General features: G+C 42.8%; 2 protein-coding genes across 2 annotated transcripts in view; both read right to left on the bottom strand.

Annotated features, from left to right (window-relative positions):
* The window catches only part of ik (IK cytokine), a 16,588-nt gene extending 9,465 nt beyond the window's left edge, over nt 1-7,123 (bottom strand). The window contains exons 1-7 of the mRNA XM_079283091.1: nt 6,984-7,123; nt 1,653-1,719; nt 1,469-1,561; nt 1,338-1,397; nt 1,082-1,249; nt 714-828; nt 1-45 (exon numbers count right to left, since the gene is read on the bottom strand). The exon at nt 1-45 is cut by the window's left edge and continues 26 nt beyond it. Of these exons, the coding sequence (XP_079139217.1) occupies nt 1-45; nt 714-828; nt 1,082-1,249; nt 1,338-1,397; nt 1,469-1,561; nt 1,653-1,719; nt 6,984-6,993 (558 nt within the window). The 5' untranslated portion in view covers nt 6,994-7,123. The remainder of the gene's footprint in view (nt 46-713; nt 829-1,081; nt 1,250-1,337; nt 1,398-1,468; nt 1,562-1,652; nt 1,720-6,983) is intronic.
* Nucleotides 7,124-9,818: 2,695 nt separating this feature from the next.
* On the bottom strand, nt 9,819-10,779 carry ndufa2 (NADH:ubiquinone oxidoreductase subunit A2). The gene is made up of 3 exons (XM_079283134.1): nt 10,651-10,779; nt 10,093-10,199; nt 9,819-9,984 (listed from the first exon to the last, which is right to left on the bottom strand). Exons 1-3 carry the CDS (start codon nt 10,749-10,751, stop codon nt 9,893-9,895), a joined length of 300 nt encoding a protein of 99 aa, XP_079139260.1. The 5' UTR covers nt 10,752-10,779; the 3' UTR covers nt 9,819-9,892.
* Between the last annotated feature and the right edge of the window lie 550 nt (nt 10,780-11,329).

Here is an 11,329-nt window from a genome sequence, read left to right as displayed (position 1 = left end):
CATGTCTTCTTCTTCTCTCTCTTTACTGGTGATTTCAGCTCTGACCTGTAAAACACACACACACACACACACACACCTTGTATAACCCGTTTATAGCAGCTGCTTGTTTGCATCTTGGTAACAAACTGCTACAAATACATAGCTCTACAAAATAAGCTACTTCAAAATGTTAATCTGGTGTAGCTACATGCAGCATTAAAGCTAACCCTGTAGCTACATGCAGCATTAAAGCTAACCCTGTAGCTACATGCAGCATTAAAGCTAACCCTGTAGCTACATGCAGCATTAAAGCTAACCCTGTAGCTACATGCAGCATTAAAGCTAACCCTGTAGCTACATGCAGCATTAAAGCTAACCCTGTAGCTACATGCAGCATTAACACTAACCCTGTAGCTACATGCAGCATTAACGCTAACCCTGTAGCTACATGCAGCATTAACGCTAACCCTGTAGCTACATGCAGCATTAACGCTAACCCTGTAGCTACATGCAGCATTAACGCTAACCCTGTAGCTACATGCAGCATTAACGCTAACCCTGTAGCTACATGCAGCATTAACACTAACCCTGTAGCTACATGCAGCATTAACGCTAACCCTGTAGCTACATGCAGCATTAACGCTAACCCTGTAGCTACATGCAGCATTAACGCTAACCCTGTAGCTACATGCAGCATTAACGCTAACCATGTTGGCTAAAGTGTGAACACTCACCTTCTGCAGCAGAGCGAAGTCTAGACCTTTCACCAAGTGAGTGTGCTCCATGTCACCTCCCAAGAACTTAGACTCCTGGATCAGCTGACGCCGTTTCTCTGCTGCTGACTTGTCTCTGAAACGAACACAAAAAATATACAAGTATTAATTACAAATATATGCACGTCACATTGGTGGGTCCTACAGCTCTGTAGTTAGCGGTACTGTTAGCTCTGTTAGCATTAGCATTACTCAGGCGTCAGCGGTGGGTCCTACAGCTCTGTAGTTAGCGGTACTGTTAGCATTAGCATTACTCACGCGTCAGCGGTGGGTCCTACAGCTCTGTAGTTAGCGGTACTGTTAGCTCTGTTAGCATTAGCATTACTCACGCCTCAGCGGTGGGTCCTACAGCTCTGTAGTTAGCGGTGGTGCTAATCAGCTCGGTCTCCTCGTAGTCTTTGTTGACTCCGTCTCGTCTCTCTCTCGCTCGGTCTCTGTACTTCTCAGCCAGCTCTCTCTCTCGCTCCATCTCCTGCTGACGTAGCTTAGCATAGTAGCTGCAATGACAATGGAAACATGATCGGGTTAAACAAAGCTCAGGATGTTTATCTAATCAATAAGACTTATTATCTTATCAATAATGACCTTTTCTTCTTCCTCCTCCTCGCTGCAGGATCCTCATCCTCGTTGTAATCCCTCGGCATTCTGGGAGATAAAATAATGATGCAGTTACTTCCTTAATCATCATCATCATCGTCATCATCGTCATCACTCACTCATGGTGTCTGGACTTAGAGGGTGGGGCCGAGGAGGGCGTCGCCCTCGGGGTCATCAGCAGCTTCCTGAAGTCGTCATTGGTCAGTTTGGACCTGGAGAGTTAATGAGAGAATGACTACAATGTGTCAGCCATGTTTCCATGATACTACTACAGAAACACACAAACTGTGTACTAATACTCACTGAGCAGCTGCTCTGTGGTCGTCCAGCTCGTGGCCCTCAGGGGCCAAAGGATTGGAGTAGCTCTCAGCTGTACACAGAGAACAGTAGTATTTACATCGTAGTATTAAAAAGTACAAAATGTACCTCTGAGATAGTGCTGGGCGGTATGACCAAAAATGTGTATCACGGTATTTTGTAAGATTCTGGTTTCACGGAATTTTTTCTCTTCGCGTTAACGCATTAATTAATTAACGCCGAAAACTAACAAGAACCGGCCGGCCAACCGGCCAGCGAGCGGTGGACAGCTGTTTGTGTGGCGTGTCTTCCGTCACTTCCTGTTTCCTTCACCTACATTCCGCTGGGTCCTAAGTCCCTCCATGTACAGCTTCTTATCACCCTCTATGTACCAACGTACATTTATAACAAATACCACACATATTACACGGTAATCAGTGTTGCATATGTGTCTGACCTAAATACCCAAAAAAGCATCCGAGGACCGTAATTGCACACACTCTTCGTATTCCAACCCATGTTTTCGGCTGAGGTGATGGAGTAAATTGCTAGTGTTGCCACCAGAGGCAATAACAGCGGCTCGACAAACTTTACAACTTTTGATCTATGTCGGATTTTTTAAAACCAAAAAACCTCCAAACAGCAGACGCAGCTCCGCTCTTGGGCACAAATTGTATTGGTGCATCTCCGGTCTCTCTCTGTTCCTCCTGCATCGCTCTTTTCTGTTCTTTAATGTAGCAACGGAGCTTCTTCTAGCTGTTAGCAGACTAGCTAGCTAGCGAGCTGTACCCAGCATGCAGTTCGGCGGTGTAATTCTATAAATTACATTACATTACAGTCATTTAGCAGACGCTTTTATCCAAAGCGACTTACAATTCAGTCTATCACATTTCTACACCGTAGGCACAACTACGGGAGCAATTTTTGGGGTTAAGTGTCTTGCTCAAGGACACATCGACATGAATGAATGAATGAAAGAAATTTATTTATAGAGCGCTTTTCACAGACATAACATCACAAAGTGCTTAACAAAGCAGACATTTAAAAGCATAAAAAACACAATGTGACCCTAGGGCACGTGTGTCAAACTCAAGGCCCGCGGGCCGAATCCGGCCCGCCACGTCATTTTATGTGGGCCGCGAATCCGCCAACAAAAAAAAAATTTTATTACAATTTTTTTTTGGAAACATAATTAAAAGTTAGACTTGAAAATAAAAGTATCCCCATGGTCGGAATTATGAGATAGAGCAGGGATTCCCAAAGTGGGCTGCGCGAGCTGCCTCTAGGGGGTGCGCGAGAGGAAAAGTGTAATGGCGGTCTGATGGTGTAATAATATTAAATATTTTAAAAAAATGTAATTTTAATTTAAAAACTGTCAGGTGGGACATCTGAAGCTATCAGTCATAAAAGAGGAGAGGGACAGAGAGAGACAGAGGAATCGGAGGCGAGGGCAACGGAGAGGTGCGTTGGGAGAGACCGGGAGAAGAAATCGAGCCAGAGTCAGAGGAAGATGAGACGGAGGAGACCGAAAAGGAGGAAGGGATAGCACAGACACATCGGGAGCACATCGGCCCATCGCGGAGTCAAGGTGAAAAAAGAGGAAACGAGAGAGCATCAGACTGGGAAAAAAAGAGGAAATATGATGAAAAGTATCTGTGTCTGGGCTTCACTTGGATTGGCAACGCAGATTCCCCAAAGCCACAGTGCGTGGTGTGCAGTGAGGTTCTGGCTAACAGTCTGAAGCTCTTATTTACGTCGCCAACTGAACACCAAGCATGCCAGTGCAAGTCAAAAGCCCCTTACATTCTTTATATCGAAATTGGAGGAGTTACAAAACAGCCAAAAACAACTGGAGTCTCATTCATGTGTTGGTCTATAAATGACGCACTACGGGCTTCATATCTGGTTACAGAATAGCGAGAAAGGGGCTACCGCACACAATCACTGAAGACGTGAGCTCGCCAGCTGCCAGAGAGATGGTGGAATGTATGATTGGGGAGAAAGAAGCAAAAAAGTTGGACATGATCCCGGTGTCCAACAACACTGTGTCGCCGCATCGATGCTTTGTCCGAAGACATCCTGGCTGCATTAGTCGCTCATTAATTGTAAATGAAATGTGATAATCTGCCTCTGAGCCTGTGCGTGTGTGCTCGCATCCGTATTGCTCTTTAAAAGTGACGCCTTGTGTCACTGAAAGTTATTGAAACTTTGTTGCAGTGTTTCAGGGCGTTTTCACACCTTCAGTTCGTTTGCTTTGTTGCAGTTGCTCCTTTGTTCGGTTTGTGTTCACACTGCAACATTTAACAGCGGACTAAATCTTGTAAACAAATGCCGCGCGCGAGCAAACTGTTCTCTCATTGGTCCGATTCTTATGCGGCTATGAAGGCTTAAAAGGCTCTGTTGCTTCTTTTTTTTTTTTTTTTTATTAAGGGGGGGGGGGGGGTGCGCGAACCCGGTCGGGATGTAGAAGGGGGTGCGCGGCCTAAAAAGTTTGGGAACCGCTGAGATAGAGAGTTGAAATTGTGAGATAGAAAGTTGAAATTATGAGACAGCATGTTGTCTGTGTACAGACATTAAAACGATCACAACAGGTGGACAGGAGAGGCAACAGCCCGGAAAGCAGTTTTCCAACGATTGTAAAAGATCGACAAATAATCCCAAAATGTCCACGAAGAGAAAAATTGATGCAGAGGGAAGAAAATGTAATGAAAGATGTGAAAGTGAATACATGTTTGTGCTTCAAGGAGAACAACGGGTCTGTCTTCTGTGTTATGAGGCGTGTCGGTGATGAAGGATACAATTCTCCAAACACGGAGCTAAATTTAGCCTCCAAGAAAAACATCAAACTGTCCAAGAACTAAAAGGCAGACTGCAATCACAGCAGAATATATTCACACAGCTACAGCCCAGTGCATGCTGAAGGTATGTGAGCAGAGCTCCGCCCAGATACAGACTTTTACAAATGTCAGTTTGTGAAGAAACACCATCGCAGACCGAGTTGATGAACTAGCAGCAATCTAACAACACAGCAGCTAAGAGACGAGCAGGTACTTGTGTTTGTAATGAACTGTTGATGAAAGCACAGACAACACGGATACATCATCTATCATGTTCATCAGACCTGACTCTCAGTGAGCAGCTCTTGGATGTAGCTGCATGCACAGGACGACGACAGGGAGGAACATTAGTGATGCAGAGAGGTGAACAAACAGCTTTGAACAAAGTTAATGTCAGAACTTGTGTTTGATATTTGTCTTTGTTATTTTCTTTAATAGTTTGATCTTTGATAGAGTCATGTGGGTTTATTAACCCTCAATTAAAATGATTTATGTTTTAATAACAGAAATGTGTTTAAATATCATTTTTCATTTATAGAACTGCATGTACAACATGTTAGGAGAAGTTAGTTTTACAGTCTTACAGTTACAACCGGCCCTTTGAGGGCGACCGTGATGCTGATGTGGCCCAGAGTGAGATGAGTTTGACAGCCCTGCCCTAGGGCCAATAAATTACATACCCGGAGAGAAAAACAAAGAAAAAAGTGTAAAACATATTTTAAGAGCAGCAAATTGTTTATGTGTCACAAACTCTTGTGTCGTGGTGTTTTGCCCTGTTAAAGAGCGTTAGCTGTGGGTTATTAATTGTTTTATAAAGTTATAACCATGACTAGGTCCGTCTCAATACACTTAAGACAACTAGCTCCGACTGCAGCGCCCTCAGCGGCGAACAATACATTCTGCTGCCTGTTGAAGAGCAACAGCAGTAGTTTCTATGCACCGGTATGACGGTGTGTGAAAAATTCATATCGCACGAGAAATTAAAACCGGTATACCACCCAGCACTACTCTGAGATGTAGTACAGTATAAAGTACTATATGTACCGCTGAGCTGTAGTGCAGTATAAAGTACCACTGAGCTGTAGTACAGTATAAAGTACTATAGAGTGGTCTCACCGACGTCACGATCTCCTTAGTTACGAGGTCTGTCCGCCATGTTGGAGTACATACAGAACCTACATGGCGGCGAGTAAACAAGGAAGTGCGGCGAAAATACCATGCTTTGAATCACTGGATAGTGCATCAAAGGTTCGCTACCTGGCCAAATTGAAGGTTATTGGTAACTTGGATCCCTATACGATGAGTGCAGATGGTTTCAGTGCCGATCCTACTTATCTTCCATCGGTAAACTACGCCAACATCTACGCGTATCTCGTGAACACCCCCAGTCCTCACACAAAAGACGAGCTGGAGTGCTACAAAGGGCTCGACGCTTCTAATCAGTGTGTCAGTGGATGGGTCCGAGACGTCAAAGCAACGGTCGTCGAGAATTCTCATCTCGTCATTGGAAGGGTAAATATATACAGATCTGGTCAGATATTTAGCAATATTCAATGTTTACTCAGCGCAAACAGACACGTGTGTTTGTTTACATTGTACATGCATGTCATTGTGTGCGTGTGTGTAGGAATTCACTTTAAACTAACCCCTAAGCTTCGGTAACCTTCTCATGTCCAAGTTTAATTTATATTTCCTTTATTAAATACTGTTCACAAACGAATTAGTAAATAAAATCACTGACCACTTATAAAGTGATCCGCACATACTCTAGTGTACGCCAAATTCCATTCCTTTATATCTCGAGAGATGCGTGACAGCCATTTCTGGCGACGTCGCTTGGATAGCTCCTTCGTGTCATTTCCTTGATGTGTAATGACCGCTGGCAAACGAAAGAATGATTTCTTGTCTCTATCAGCTCTGCTGCCACAACCAAAGACAGCACAAAAGTTCACCACCGATAGGTTATGCGACTCAGCCGTGCATGCCAGTGGCTTTGTGTGTACTCCAACATGGCCGACAGCTAACACTGTGACGTCACACGAGACCACTCTATATGTACCTCGAGTCGTACAGTATAAAGTACTATATGTACCTCTAGTAGTACAGTAAAAAGTACTATATGTACCTCTAGTAGTACATGTAGTAGTAGTACAATAAAACATGTAGTTGTAGAGCAATAAAACATCTAGTAGTACTACACACAGAAGAGCATGCAGCTTTAATGTGTCTGTTTGTTGTGATGCTGAGAGAGGACGGTAGAGCTAAGCTAAGCTAAGCTAACTGAGCCTCGTGCAGGTGACTCAGCGTCTATACTACGTAATACATAAATACACTTCTTGATTAGTTTATTTGTGTTTAGTTTAGCTTTAATCTGTTGTGTCCTTATTAAACTTAACCGCATCTCTTTAGCTAAACATCGGCTAGCGTGGTGATAACGCATCCTAACGTGTTAGCGTGCTAACAGAGTGCTAGCTAGCAGACTTCCGGAGCTCGAACTCACTTTCCGGCATCTCTGCGGCGGAGCGTCGCGTCTCTTCTTCGGCTGAAGATGAGCTGGTTTCACAGAAGAAGAGGAAGAACCTTGTTGTTGTTTATCTGCGCTGCTAGTCGGTTAGCTTCCTCACAGGAACCTCACTCTGTTGTGACGCTATCAGAAGACACGTCACGTCCTGTTCCGCTCTGATTACGTCAGAGTCCGTTTAGTAATCACAACAAACATGTTTTTATGTTTATAATGTTTATAATGTTTCACTGAGACAAAGATCATTAAACACGATCAGATATTATTATAAAGGTACAATTAAAAAATACAGACTTCTAAGTAAAAGTACTGTGTTACAGTACAATATATTTAAGGTATTAAAATGTGACTGTTGTACTGTTAAATAGTATAATTATTAATAATACATTCACATTATTAACATGAATAATACATTAATATAATTAACATTATTAATAATATATTAACATTATGAACAGCCCCATGATGGCACCGCGGACAGCTGCCTCGGCGTGTTGGTGCTCATTGTTTTGTGTTGTTTTTGTTGTAAATACTGTTTTCTGCTGTGATACCGGAGCTCTTTCACCAGAGATGAGCTCATACACATCAAGGGAACAACTCCAGCCGACTTACTTCCAACTTTTCTGTTAACTTCTGTGGAATTACTGGACGTTCTCGTCAAAGGTGGTCTCACATTAACTCATGCAGTGAGACGACGTAGGAGAGGGAAACGGGCCGGCGTGCTCGTGCGTCTCCGCACACGTGGATTTCGTACACCGCTGCCGGGCATATTTCTCTCCAACGTCCGCTCACTTTGCAACAAACTGGACGAACTTCAGCTACTGGTGGGGAGAGACAGAGACTTTTCTTCATCTTCCGTTCTGTGCTTCACTGAGACCTGGCTCTGTGGATCCATACCGGACTCTGCGCTCCAGCTGGTTGGCTTCTGTGGAGCTAAATCCAGGTCAACAGTTGTGTTCATTTAAAAAAAGATTTGAACAGTGACAGTGACTCTACACAGCACTGTTCTCCTGATCTGGAATCCTTCATTATAAACTGTAAACCCTTCTACTCCCCCGTGAGTTCGCTTCATTCATTCTGGTCGGTGTTTACATTCCGCCGCGGAGCAACGTGCAGGAAGCACAGCGGACACTCGCAGATCAGATACGGTGCGTGGAGCGGACCAACCCTAACCCAAGTTATTGTCCTTGGTGACTTGAACAAAGGAAACCTCAGCCATGAACTCCCTAAATACAGACAGTTTATTAAATCATCAACCAAAGAGGAGGACATTCTGGACCACTGGACACACAATCAGCGGCGTATCACGCCGGACTCTCTGACCACGTCATGGTCCATCTGATGCTTACAGGCAGAAACTCAAGCTGTAAACATGTGGCTGCTACCCAATTCACCACAGTCGCCCCCATAAGTTTTATAACTTGAATACAATTGAATCATTGTTCATTATAAAAACAAAAAGATTCGTCAATTTTATAAAAGATGAAACAGATATTAAGCGAATATTCAAGACTGCCTGAACTGATCATTATCATTATTATCCTTATGATTAATAATAAGTGACTGGCGTTCCCTGAGCTCTGCTGCCCCCTTCAGGTCTACAGAGTCACTGCTGATGATGAAGGTTCTCCAGGACCAGCTGGAGCCGGACTCGTATTTATTCAACCGATCAACAACAGCCAATCAGAGGAGCATAAAGATATTAAATATTCAACATGAGATCACACCAATAGACCTGAAATTATTTAATCACAAATAAGATGTTAATAATCCTTTCAAACTGAAGGTTCTGCGTATGAAGATTTATCATCAAGTGAGAATAGTCACGTTATACAATAACAATAATAACTAGTGCTGGGCAACGATTAAAATATTTCATCGCGATTAATCGCATTGTTATGGTAAAGTTCAACAATGAATTATAAAGTAGTGTATACAATAACATATTTAAGTAAAACACCCTAAACCCCAGTGAATCCACCTTAAGCATTACATTAGTCATTTAGCAGACTCTTTCATGACTGTAACTTACAATTCAGATTCTATCACATTATACACCGTAGGCACAGCTACGGGAGCTAATTGTATTTTTGGGGTTAAGTGTCTTGCTCAAGGACACATCGACATGCGACTAGCAGAGCCAGGGATCGAACCGCCGATCCTCTGATTGAAGGACGGCCCTGCTCTCCACTTATCCACAGTCGCCCCCTAAGCCCCAGTGAAACCACCTTAAGCCCCACCTTAAGCCCCTTAAACACCAGTGAAACCACTTCAAGCCCCAGTGAAACCACCTCAAGCCCCAGTGAAACCACCGTAAGCCCCAGTGAAACCCCTTAAACCCCAGTGAAACCACCTTAAGCCCCAGTGAAACCCCTTAAACCCCAGTGAAACCACCTTAAGCCCCAGTGAAACCCCTTAAACCCCAGTAAAACCATCTCAAGCCAGTGTAACCCCTTAAGCCCCAGTGAAACCACCTTAAGCCCCAGTGAAACCACCTTAAGCCCCAGTGAAACCTCTTAAACCCCAGTGAAACCACCGTCAGCCCCAGTGAAACCTCTTAAACCCAGTGAAACCACCTTAAACCCAGTGAAACCCCTTAAACCCAGTGAAACCACCTTAAACCCAGTGAAACCCCTTAAACCCAGTGAAACCACCTTAAACCCAGTGAAACCACCTTAAACCCAGTGAAACCCCTTAAACCCAGTGAAACCACCTTAAACCCAGTGAAACCCCTTAAACCCAGTGAAACCCCTTTAATAATCCAGGGAAAATAAAGCAAGATAAATAGAGCTATAAAAGAAGCAGGAAACAGAGTGACATTAATAATACGGTTTATTCATATCAACACATTTACATACAAACTGAAAAAATGTTTGGACTGAACCACTTCAGGGTTTGGACTGAACCAGAGTCTGCAGAGCTCCGGCCACCTGATCAGCTGACATGTTGTCCACTGAGACGCTGCTCTCTCTCCCAAAATCTGAACACAGAGATCATTATTATTGATTATAATTAATAAAGGTATTACTTCAATGAAAGCAATGAAGCGACAGCACAGTAAATGAAAGCAGTTGAAGTAGCGACACACCGTATCGGGCCCAGACCCGGGCCGGGACTCCAGAACACTCTCTGATCCGGATCGGGAAGTCTGGGTTGGAGGTCTTCAGAGTCACGTAGTGCTGCTCCACAAAGTCTCTAAACACAGACAGTTAAAGTCTTTATTGTTTATTATTACAGTTCAATTAGAAAACATTATTTCATAATAAATAATGTTCAGATATCATTCAATATAACTATTTATTTTATCTGACATACAGACGTTCATACAACTGTTCTCTCTAACTGGACCTCTTTAATTTTAATTAAATACTCCTGGTATATATGTATAATATAACTGATGTAGACTAACTTCTGTTTCTATTGCGAAGTCCGAGGAAGAATCCAGCTTGTTCTAGGTCTAATGCTAACAGTTAGCAGCTATTAGCGGCTAACTGTTAGCTGCTAACATCCATCAGAATAACCTCAGAGCAGCTAACAGCTAGCTAGTTAGCTGCTAACTGTTAGCTCTGTTCAGGTCACACTCTACTTCGCTACTTCGGTTCTATATACTCTCTCTATGTACAGATACTATACTCTTCGGTCTCACCTGGCCCCTTTGCTGGCCGCAGAGCTCTGACAGAGGAGGACTCTGATCTCTCTGATGTTCTTTAGACCAGAGCTGAGAGCTCTCACCAATGAGGCCGCCATCTTAGCTTCTGTCTGTCAAGGACAGCGCGAGGGTTAAAACAGCCCGGGATCAGGCAGCTCGTGGGGGATTGAGTCCTGAGTGCATCCTCGCAGGCATCAAAATATCAATAAAGTAAATCAGTCATTATGCTGAATGGTACATATTATATTCATGTATTCATCACTTTATTGTTTCAGCTGGTGAAGGTGGAGCTCATTCTAATGACTTTATATATTTATCATAAAACATAATTTATTAATGGATTATATTTTGTTTTAGTAACTAAAGTTATTATATGAATGGAGTTCAGTAGAAAGTACAATATGTACTTCTAAGATGTAGTGAAGGAGAAGTAGAAAGTAGCAGTTAAAGGAAATACTCAAGTAAAGTATAAGTACCTCATACTTGTACTTAACTACTTGAGTAAATGTATTAAGTTACTTTCTAGTTTCTGTTACTATCTTCTTCTATTGTTCTTCATCTCAGAGAGAAACATTCTACTTTTATTAAATCAATATTTATTATTATAAAATATTATGTTTAATATGAAAAACACTGAAGAAGTTAAAATAATCCATTCTCCATTCTTCCATTGATT

The sequence above is a fragment of the Melanostigma gelatinosum genome, assembly GCF_949748355.1.
Source record: "Melanostigma gelatinosum genome assembly, chromosome: 14".
Taxonomy (NCBI): Eukaryota; Metazoa; Chordata; class Actinopteri; order Perciformes; family Zoarcidae; genus Melanostigma; species Melanostigma gelatinosum.
The sequence above is the reverse complement of the archived record's forward strand: the minus strand, read 5'-3'. Positions and strand labels throughout refer to the sequence as shown.